Source organism: Acartia tonsa, chromosome 6 (genome assembly GCF_053477335.1).
Source record: "Acartia tonsa isolate MP-2025a chromosome 6, ASM5347733v1, whole genome shotgun sequence".
Taxonomy (NCBI): Eukaryota; Metazoa; Arthropoda; class Copepoda; order Calanoida; family Acartiidae; genus Acartia; species Acartia tonsa.
This window is the reverse complement of record NC_137265.1, coordinates 43543987-43556211: the sequence shown is the minus strand read 5'-3', so window position 1 is coordinate 43556211 and position 12225 is coordinate 43543987. Positions and strand designations below refer to the sequence as shown.

General features: G+C 32.7%; 1 protein-coding gene across 1 annotated transcript; it reads left to right on the top strand.

Annotated features, from left to right (window-relative positions):
* Positions 1–2320: 2320 nt before the first annotated feature.
* LOC145322745 (uncharacterized) lies at positions 2321–10697 on the top strand. The gene is given in 8 exon segments (XM_080164994.1): positions 2321–2577; positions 3047–3278; positions 3823–3918; positions 4327–5107; positions 5387–6405; positions 6941–7011; positions 7576–7740; positions 8397–10697. Coding segments are annotated over 8 exon segments (4341 nt in total). The 5' UTR covers positions 2321–2490; the 3' UTR covers positions 10287–10697.
* The last annotated feature ends 1528 nt before the right edge of the window (positions 10698–12225 follow it).

Here is a 12225-nt window from a genome sequence, read left to right as displayed (position 1 = left end):
ATTAGAAATATTATTATCGATAATACTCATAAACTATGATTTGGGCCCATTACCACCGCGCTTTAGCCAGGCACTTCTACTGTACTATAACATTTGAGTCACTATAAATCATTTTGCATCTCTAGAGTAACTTTACACCAAATAATTACCAACAGAGAATGTTTAGTTTTCCAGTAAAGCTTTGATACAGAATAATTTCTGCTGGATTAACACTGGTTCTGAGGCATGCTGAAAAAATCAACTATCGTACAGTTTTCTACGAATGATATTTTTAAAACATAAAATACGAGTTTTGTTGGCCCAGACGGCCTTCAGCTTAATTGAAAAAATTAAGCGCTTTATTTTTTCATAATACTAACCGCTAAAGGCTGTGTCTATAATATACGATGGCAATAAATAACAATTAATGGAAAAACTATCACTAATAAGAACTAAAGCATTAGGTATAATAAGTAACATTTAAATATTTGAATGCAATCTTACAAAATAAAAAAAAATAGGTATAGGCCTCAAATACAATTAATATACCTTAAAATTATAATCAAAATTCGACCAAAGCGTAATTTCAACAAAGACAATGTGCAAAAAGGATAATGCTAAATAAAAAATATGTGAACTAACGCAACAGTAGTGTTTTTTACTTTCCTTACTTCTATTTTACACACACCTGGAAAATAGAATTCTCTAGAACGTTCCAGAACTTTCAAAATTAATCACTTTAATTTGGCTTTTCAAAAAAGCTAATAACAATAAAAATTACTAGAAATTAATAAATTTAAGTAGTATTTTTAGTAAAAAAGCTAAAATCCTATCTAAAACACTTAAAGAATATAAAAAGTCTTATGAAAATTAAAGAATTATTGCAGAATAATTTATAACATGCGGCAAATGTGGTCTATTTAGTCGGTGTAACCACGTAGAATCAATAATTTTAGGTGGGTTCTATAGTCGGAACTGTGATCACAGTTCTATCACATTGCTGTTCTATCACGGTATCTCACATTGCAGTACCTCGGGCGGCCATTTTTGTGTGTCGGTGCGTTCTATAAACATTACTGTGAGATGTAATACGGTAATATGGAACCGTGATAGAACGGCAATACTGCAGCTGTCAACAACAACAAAATCAACAACAAGAACTCATAAAAATGGAATATTAACCAATTGTCGTATTCATATTAGGTCATTTTAGCTTATTTTTTAAAGTACAGAAAATGAAAATGGAGAGGGGGAAAGGAAAGCCCCCCTAACACCCCCCTCCCCTTAAATTTTTTTTTACTCAATCATAGATTATTTTTTTTCCAATGAAATATTTTATCTCCAAAAAATTTTTAAAAAAATATTTAATTATCAAAATTTTAAAAAAATCTAGTTTTAACAAATTAGACATATAAATTATTTATTTTTTTTAATTAAATTTTTTTATCCCCTGCAAAGAGATCTTTTATAAATGCCCCGTTTTTTCCTAATAAATCATGCTTTCAATGCATGATTTTTTGTTTTGTTTACATAATTTTCGTCTGTAAAAGTAGGAATTTTGACAGCTTTTGATAGCTTATACTGTGAGATGCTGTTCATCTCCCTGATCCAACTGTGAAATCTACAGCAATGTGAGATGACGTCATAACAGCGATATGTTACAGCGATTGCGTATACCGTGAGATGACTTCTGAACGTCTAGCGTCAGATTTTTGTTGTTGATACCGTATTTGCAGCTGTTGATACCGTAACAGTTTTGTTTATAGAACCCACCTTTTATAAATAAGAAATACAAGAATTTCTCCAGATAAATCTTTCCCATATGGAAAATCTTTACTGTGACAATAGTTTTATTACTCTAGATGCTCAATCATACATAATATATAATTAGTCTGACCTTTTTTCTTAGGCAATACTTTCTCTTAGGGAATTCAAATTTTTTTTTTTTTAACTATGCTTTTCGTCACTCTTACCTTCCAGACAATATTAATAATTCGAACGGTTTTTACTTTTTCAGAGAAGCTTAAAATATCTTGAGATGGTTTAAAGCCTTTTTAACCTGCCCTAAATTCTCTTAGTGGGTTAAAGCAAAATTATATATGATTAATTTTGCTTGGTCATTATATTTTCCTTTTGATGATTAAGGGGAGGAATATCCAGGCAGGAATAGACCACATATGAAAGAAAGAAAATTCAAAGGGTGTTCAGCTTTTTATAATAACGTTATATTTTTATCTTATTATATTTTTCATATTTGTTATAACTGAATTTTAAAAGAAAACTAAAGTAAATTTGATGCCATTTTAATATGAATTAATAGAATAATATTTTGAAATTAAAAGTTCTTAACCCTGTTTTTATGAAAAGATCTACGCGTAAAAAATGTAGCGGGGCATTCAGTCGCGAGAAAAATTATGTCAACACAATCCTAGAGAGAAGTAGCAAATTTCTCTCTTGTTCAGCCTAGAAAAAAATAAAAATTAAGGTCAATGTAAGGGATTTCTGGCGATTATGAAACGGCGAGAGGAACCCGCCTCCAACTCTGGGGGCAGGACCACCAAGTTTAGGAGGCGTTGCCTGAAAGATTCGGCTAAACAGGTCAATTTTTTCTTTAAATTTTTACCTTTGATGAAAAATTTAGCAATTTTATTATTTTTGATGATAAAAATCCATGATAGAGTACTGTGTCCTTTAAGTTGTATTACGATCAGCTCTAAACCTATAACAGAGGATTGAGATGGTTTTATTTAAAAATTATATCTAAATATTGAGATAATTAGGTAAACTGAATTTCATCAAAATGTAAATTACAGGAAAAACAATTATGATTTTTTTTGCGTTTTTATCTCTTGGTTCTTAAAATAATTATATACATCATAATAGATTATTTGGATGACAATCAGACAAATCAAGTTAAAACATACGTCGACTATATTGTTGGGATTTAACAAGATAATGGCGATACAGTTAATATGATTGGCGCGCGTGTAAAATACATTAATATGACTTTATTAATAGGTTTAAGTTCTTAATTGTTGGTATATAATCTTTTTAATTAATTTTTAAGGTGTTTGAGAGTATCCCCCAAATACCCATCAACGTGAAAGAAATCAAGAAAATCATATTGAAAGATCAATTTATCAGCAGCGACCAGTCTATAGATGAAAATGAGTTACTTAATGTGCTGACTGCCAACTGTAAGGGGAGGAATGCCTTGTTCTTTAAAGCTTATGGCCATGCTAAAGTGTTTGGGCTACGTAGCAGCATTCCAGATGGAAGCACTCAGATTTTGGACGCAGGTACTTTTAAAAGTTTGGTCAGATTCTACATCCACAAATGCTTTTGATTAGAGCAATTGTGTAGAATTTCTATCAAATATAATGTGGAAGGAATGACTGGCTTTTTTTTCTTTTCTTTCGGCGGGGATGGGGAGGGGTGCGACAAACATAAATAGTAGAAGATCTATTTTTTCCGCAAAAATATTTTCCAGACTAAGATAAAGGTCATAATAAGAATACTATCATTATATCGAAACAGTATAACATTGTTATAAATGCAAAAAAGAATTATTTCCTGTATTTGAAGTAATTTGACTAGGTAGAAAATGGGTTTGGAGAAAAATATTAGGTACAAAGATTAAATAATCCTCCCTACTGCAATTGATTTTGCTATCCTTTGGCCATATTTTGTTTTTAAGATATTTTCTTGGGAACCTTCTATAAAAATCCACACATTAAAAAATCTTCTATTAAATAAAGGGATGGGATCCTCAATCACCTCTTTGGGCGAAGCCGCTAGTTTAAATTGTAATAATATCAAATATTAAACATGATGTACTTTTAGGGAAAGAAGAGAAGGGAAACAAGGAGAGTTTATCCGGGAAGATGGATGATAGTGTTCTTTATGTTCAACTCCCGGATGGTTATCCAGTTATAACAGGTCAATATTATGATAATTTAACTTTTGTTTTTGCTATCAAATGAAAATTCAACCCTTGGTTTTTTTTTGTTTGAATTTTGGTGTAAATAATCACAAGTTTGTTACAGATAATCAGTGTCTACACTTAGAGTAAACACATTAATAGACCTAGATTGGTAAAATATTTCACCAAAGAAAAATTAAGTACAACTTGAACTCTCGATCTAGACTCAATAATAGCCATTTTATTTTCTATTTTGTTTAATTTTTTCACTAACATGCAAACAATACATTTTTGACTGACGGAAAGGCAAGTTGAATGTAAATAGTCATCTTTATCTCTATTTATCTAAATTTAGTTTCTAGTATAAATGTCAAAATAAATAAGAAAATGACAGAATATAGAAATCAATTTGTCATCTTTTTCAGACGATGGACAAGGTAGAGATAGAGCCAGGAGAGCTGCAAATACCGCCCCAGCCGTAGATCCTCTCAGTTTAGATTCAGAGATCATCATCCTTGACTCTGACGACGGCGGGGACGTAGAAATTGTCCCTGATGATTCTCTTCCTGACATTGAAATTGTTCCTGTTGATGATCCTATTCCTGTCCCTGTCCCAACTCCCGTCAAACCAAAGGCTACTTCATCAGGGCGGCCTAAACGAGAGACAGCTGGTAAGCGAAGAAAAGCTTCACCTGCAGCAGAAGAGAAACCCCCAAGTAGAACAACCAAAGCAAAGTCAAGTCCTGTAGCAGTTGAAAAGCAAAAACCGCCTCCAAAGCCAACAGTAACTGCTACACCAACACCACCACCAGCGGCTGATGCTGTCCCATCAACTACCAGGATAGTCCCATCTCTTGTGAGAAGAAGTTCAAACACAAATGAAATTGAAATTCCTTACATTCCCACCCCCTCAGATTTACCGTTTGTTAAGCCCAGAAACACAAAGGAAATGTTGACCTCCATACCTGGCTTTAACATGAAGAAGGTCAAGTTGAACAAGTCCAACTCATCCAACAGAAAGCTTTCCTGCGCCCAAATGATCCAGCAAACCAAAGAGGGACAGTTGAACCTTGAGTCCCCGGAATCTATTCTGGGCCAGGTGAACCTGCGCGGCCTGCTCAATAAGGGAACCTTCTCTAGACTGCCCGGAGTTTATCAGTTTAAGCTCCAACAACTTTTACCAGAGACAGAAAGGAATGATTTATAGCATTTTATTTTCCTATGAATTAAGCACTTCCTATCATCTGTTATTATTCTTTCTTTTAAAAAAATAATACATTTTTTTACTTCTTTAGTCTCTATCTACTGATTTTTTTTCTAATTTTTCTGTACCTAATTTCTCTCTTTTGATACAGGGATACAATAATATTCTTCGGACCAACGCCCTTAATCTAACTATTTTCATTCCCTATCTCTTGTTTTTATTCATTTCTGGTTCAAACATGTTTTTAACTAATGAAAATGCTATAATTCATCAATGTTCAGACTGTATGATGAAAAACGAGGACTAAGACTAAACCCATCTGCCTTCAACAATGAATTTTTCGCCAAGGCCTGCCACGAATGGCGAGAACGCCTGTTGAAAGGCGATTTCACGCCTGAGGCGCTTCAAAAGTCCAAAAACGAAATGGACAGCGACCGGCGAAAGCTGGATTCGTGGAAGCGAAAACATTTCGAGCCCGTTTGGGGGGCTAAGAAAAGTTACAAACTCTTTAACAGTTTTGATGAATATGTTGCTAGAGGAGGTGTCAGTATTGAAGAGGAAATCAAAGCTGCTAAAGCTATGCATCATGCAAAGAAATTTAAAGTTGATGACAGCACCACTACTGATATCGTCAATGATCATGCAAATACGTCCGAAGATACTAAACCAGCCCCTGAAGCTACAAATGAGGACAGCAAAACAGACAATATTGATGACAATATCCTTGTTCTTGTTAAAGATGGCAATGACTTGGATGACAACAAGTCTCAGGATGGTTCTGTTTCAAATGATGCTGTAACTATCGTTGACGACGAGGAGAATGTCTTGACAGCTGACTCGAGCCCTAGCAATGACTGCTATGATCCTCTTGAAACCGTCCCTGTAGAAGTAAATAATGCTAAGGATTCAATTGATGATAAAACTACGACAGATATTGTTGAGAATGATAAAGACGTTGTGAATAATGACAAGTCAGAAGAAAAATCCTCTGAAGTTAAATGCGAAAAATCCTCTAAAGCTATTGACGAAGATATTGAAGAAAAATCTTCTAAAGTTAGTGATAATGAATCTACAAAAGATAAATTAGACAATGATAAGCTACATGAGGATAATATAAATAAAGATTTAACTGTGATAGATGTAGATAGTGAAAATTTAGAAGTGTTAAGTGAACGGACGTTAAATGAAGAAAATAAATCCACAGCTGTAGATAAAGCTGAAACTGTTAATAATGAAAATATAGCTGAAGAAAAATGTTCTCTAGAAAATAAAGAGGTTGAATTGGACAAAAATAAAACAGGTAAAAACCTCTTTCAGAAATATTAAAATTGTAATTTCAAACATTTTTTTGTCCATTTGATATGAATAGGTAAGAGGTAGTTTTCAAGATAAATCTTACATAATAAAATAGAAAGGTTCTTTTTATTTGAAGTTAAAGATTTCAGAAGAAAACTTTGGTTGTACTTTCCAAAATGTCTTGAGGCGTTTATAACTTATTTTCTTGTCCTCTACCGCCCTCCTTTTGAAGTTAGTGGCGCAACCAATTGTATTTAATATAAAACTTTTGTGATAAATGCAACTTGAAAAGCAGAGTATATTAAGCAGTGTAGCAGTTATCGAGATCTTATGCTTCATTGGGACAGACAAACAGACGTATGTTCAAGCTGAAAAGCAGAGCCTAAGCCCTAATTAGTCCATCGGCTATCGAACTATTAAGCTTTACCTGGATAGAGAGACACACGTCGCTCTACTAAAGATTTATAGCCGTTACATATTCTTAACAGAGCTTTCATTGTAAAGATTTTATTTTTAAATAACCTTATTTTCTAATTTAGAAGCTACAGAGCCTGTAGAAGCTGAGAAAGTAGACATTTCATTAGATACTAGTTCTGCTATACAATTAAAGGTTAGTAAAACACCTAATTCCATAATTGTGATTTGAGTTTGTCCGACCAAAAAAGGGCAAGTGTGACACTTTTTTGAAAACAAAACTATCATCTAACACCCACCCTCCCTCTTTTAATTCATTGTAGATTTTAATGCATAAATTCACTATAGGCTTATTGAAATTATATACTTATTTCAAAAGAAAGGAAGAAAGTGTGCAGCACAGGGGTGAATATTCTGCACTAGATTCTTTTTTTTCCCTGCTGCAAATTTTTTGTTTTCCCCTAGTTTTTTCCAGCAAGGAAGGGGAGAAAATGGAGAGAAAAATTTCAGAACTCATTATTTTATTCATATTATACCCTCTCCCAAATATTCTTTTAGTTTTGTTCACCAAGGAGGGGTGAAAAATGGAAACGATTGTTTTCAGTTATCTTATTCCCCCCCCCCCCCCCTACCACATATTTTTTTATCCCCCCTCCCCCTTTAGCAGGGTCAACCATGCAGAATATACACCCCTGGTGCAGCGTAATATTTTTTCAACAGCCTTTAAAAAGCAATGTTATTATTAATAAAAAATTTTCAGGAAACATCTGAAGAAATTATAGACGTAGAAAAAGAGAAATCCATAAAAAATATCATTATAGAAGAAACCTCTAATACCAGTGAAAAAATACATGAGGAGATCTTTGAAAGTTTAGAAGATGAAAAGAAAGATACAACAGAAGATAAATCTGTTGACTTAAATCAGGTAGATATACATTTTGTTAAGCACAGCTACATCCTACCAGGGATGTAAAGGGATAAGACAATGATCGATAAATTGATGTACATCCCCAATCATTATACACAAAATTACCTCTTCTTAAATTAGTAGTTGAAAAGTTTAAACACTCAACTTAATGAAACAACCAATCAAAATTCACTAAAGTCCCCAAAGCTGTAAAGCCAACATATAGGAAAACGTTATTGTAAAACTTGTAAATGTAAGGAAAAGCCTATTTCCCTCTCTTTCTGACATCCTATTGTACTCATGGTCTACCCTAGATTTCGTCTCCTAGTCACTAATATTTAATATTGGCCTGCGTCGTAAATAAATGTGTCATCTAACTGTAAAAAAAACTTAACAAATAACTTATAATTTTCATGTAAGATACGGTTTGTTTGTATTTGTATTACTTTTGGTTTTCATCATCCTTGTTTGATTACCACAAACTAATATGCTTCTAAACCGGAAAGGAGATATTAACATCCTTTTGAAATACATATTGGAAGATCTACCTTCTCGAATCTCCAATTCTCCACTTATTTAATTTTGATTAATGCTACCTATGGCGCATTTTTTCGCCGGATTTTTATATGAATTTTAATTTCATTGCATCTAATTGGTATATTTATTTATTCTAGAAGGATGAAAACCCAATTGAAAATAAGACCAAAGAAGATGATGTTAAAACTCCCACAGTTGAAGAAAATGCATCTACAGATGCTACCGAGACAAAAGAAAATGTAGAGGAAATTAAAGAATCCAAAACTGAAACTGAAAAGGTTGAACATAAGAAAGAAGGTAGGAGAAGATCTGATAAAGTAGACAGCAACGGTCTTGAAGTGTCTGTTCCAACTCTTACTGTATCAGTTGTCAGCGAAGATGATCAGGAAAGGATTAAAGATCTGAAAGATCTACTTAAAGTTCAGAAAAGTTCGCCAGAAAAAGTAAAAAATCCACCAACTTCAAACCCACCAGAAAATCCGCAAGATGATTCAAAAAGTGTGCAAAATGATTCTAAAAATTCGGGAAACGTAGAAGCTTCAGAATCAGATTTAGAAGGTAGTAAAGTTGATGATAAGAATGATAAATCTGATTCTTTGTCAATTGAGGAAACAGAATCGTTACCAGAATCTAGTCATGAAGATAACACAATTGAGGAAGAAATTAATACAAACGATGATGATGTCATAATGTCAGAGCAGCCACCAGTTACAAATATTTTGTCAGAAAAAGATCAGATTGGCGTTGAAGAATCTGTTAGTTATGAATTAAAAACTGATTCGTCAGCTGAAATTTCAACAGAACCTGAAGACTCCATGGAAGTTGATTCAGAAAAATCATTAGCTGATTCAAACAATTCAACAAAAGATAATGTTGATGCTGCTCCGATAGAAGTCTCAAAAATGATTGAAATGGAAAGAACATCTGAACAAAATAACATGGAAAATTCAGAAGTTCAACATGAACAAGAAACTGTCGGCGAAAATAAAACGGTAGCAGTTGATGAACTACCAAACATTGAAACAGAAATCATGGATGATACTGTAAATAAAGAAGATTCATCAAATAATGACAAAGAGCTAGAACTTATTTCGGAGCCAGAAGTATCTGATGAAGTAAGTGAAGAAAATGTGAACGAAGATCATGTATCTGATGTAGAACCTGAAAATGCACTTGACAATAGTTTAACTGAAGTAACTACTGACAATACAAATGCTAGTTTAGACAATAAAGTTACTATTGACGCAACAAGTAATGTTGAACCTAAGCTTGCTGATTCTTTAGATAATGAAATAGGCAATATTTCTATAGCTGTTAATGATTCTGTTGGTCAAATATCAAATACAAGCAATGATTTGTCAAATGCAGATAAAGATGACGTTAAAGACGTAGATGAAATGAAGGATGATGAAGATGATAATTCTATTGATGATAAATTTGAAGCAGTTGATAATCCAATCGATGTTAAAGATACATCAATTTCTACAAAAATCTCAAATGTTGCATCCGACATAATTCTATCGGGCCCCGAAGTGAAGAGCGATCCTAAAGTTGAAAGTATTACATCTGTTTCTCATCAAATGCGGCCTGCTAGCGCTGACTTAGCCCTAACGACTCCAAAGGATCCAGCGGTTAGTTCCATAACCTACCGTCCAGCAAGCGTTGGTGTTGAGCTAGACAAAATTCTGGTCAAAAGCGAATCAGTGATCCCATCGATCCAGATTAATTTTCAAGAATCAACATCAACCACTAACAAATCCACCAACCAAAACCTAATGAGGTTTAAGAGTCTACAAAAGACTAGCACAATAACAACATCAAACACTAATACAATTCCAGCCGCAAATAAACTGACAAATAAAGTAGTTTTAAAGTCTCTGCTGCCGAAGCCGCCACCGACAGCTAAGAATTACACCAACTATGTATGCAACACAAAAGCGTTTTTGATGTGTAAGGCTTGTGGAGCGTTCTGTCATGATGAGTGTTTGAATCAACAGAAGCTTTGCATCTCTTGTGTTATCAAATAGAGTATTGAACAATCCTTGTCATACTGCAATGAATTGTAATATTATTGTTATTTAATTAAAGAAAGAAAAATAATTTTAGATTAAATAAAATCCCTAAAAAAATTTCAAATGGAGGATTTCTAAAAAATCAATTTTTCTTATAGACTTTTTTTTACATGGCTAAGAGTTATAACTTTTAAAAGACATTTTGGATGTTAAAAACCTTCCTCCTTCCCCTCTCTTATGTTTATTCTTTTGTTTAACCCCAATCCTAATTTGGTAGATTATTCTGTGAATGATTGTATCAGAAATTTTTTGTTTGGTTATTTTTTCTTTGATTTTTGGTTTTCTTGTTTAGAAATATAGTAAACCCCTAAACCCTGCATTAATTATGAAAAACGATCTGATTTTGAAATTTTAAAAATTTAGAAGGTATAACTTTCTTTTAAAACAACCTTAACGGTTATTTATTTCAATATAAGTTGACTAATTAGGCTTCAGGGTTTTCAAAATTTTTATTTGTAAATTAAATATGAACTTTATGTAACTATAAAATATTATTAAATGTGCAGAGAATCGCGCACAGAGATTTGCGCGCACCCAATGTTATGTTATTATCGTCTTTGTTGTTACCATGTAACCTATCAAATTAATTATTAAGTGAAAATTATTAATTATTATTATTAAGCAAAATAAATGAAAGTGCACTTATTGTTAAAATACAGCTAGTTCAATTAAAACTTTGAAGTCTTGTTTAAGTGGCAAAACTACTTTATACTAAGGGTATGTTCGTCTATTTGTTATTAACTGAACCACTAAAATGAAATGACTTACTTTTTGTTCAGTGATTGATTCAGAAAAATATTAATTCATTTAGCTGAAAATTAAATAAATTCACGAAACTTAGCTACAAAAAAAGTTATCTGGGCAAGAAAATAGGGATAGTACGTCATAGAAAATCAATCCCTTGATTGGACTAATCGGAGCAAATTATTGGGCAATTACTTTTATTTCATTTCTATTTCTGTTTGTTTTGACCCTAAGTGGGAGGCGGTAAAGTTCCGAAAAATAACCTAAAACCATCCAGAAAATTGGCGTCAATTTAGGTTGTTATTTACTAATAATTATTTGGTTTAATTCGTTAAGAAATCATTATTTTATCCAGCTAGAAATTACACTTATTAAAAAACATGATAATCTGGTGTAAAAATAAATCCATTAAAACCCCTTTGGGCCAATTTTTGTATGATTTTTAGGTTCATACCAAAAAACTTTATTGACATAGATTAAAAGATAAGTCATCTGTAAATAGCTTAATTTCTCAATATAAAGTCTTTCTTTGGGGCAAAATATTGAAGATCTTCGTCAGCTATAAATTCCTTTTAAGCTGATTGGATTGTTCTTCTGATTGAAGTACAGTAAAAATTTCGTAGTTAAGTAATTGAACTTATGAACTTCCAGGGACTAGGGAATGATATTCTGACAAACAACTCTAAAGGAAAATTTCACCACAACCCCCTTTTCCTCTTCTTTCCCACCCCTCTTCAATTACATGACAAAAACAAAATATACCACCAGATACTTAATAAGGTTTCGTGATTTTTTTTGTTGAGTTGTTGGTTAGGATAGCTACCCCTGATGAATTTCTCCATATTCTGTGTTAAATTATATCCGAAAGAATATTTAATTCATCCATTAGATATTTTAGACTTTTTTCCACAGAGGCCTTGTCTACATTTTATTCGATCTTGTTCTGGAAACGTGGCTTAAATCTGCCTTGACCAGTACAAATATCATGAAAATCAGTACAGCAGTTTTTGAGATCTTAATGGACACACCTACCAATATATACGATAGAGTTTTTATATTGTAGATATTTGTATTATATGTAGTTCCACATTTTATTTTGTTCCGGTAAATAGCCTAAAACCTGCCTTGACTAGTACAATACTTTATCAAA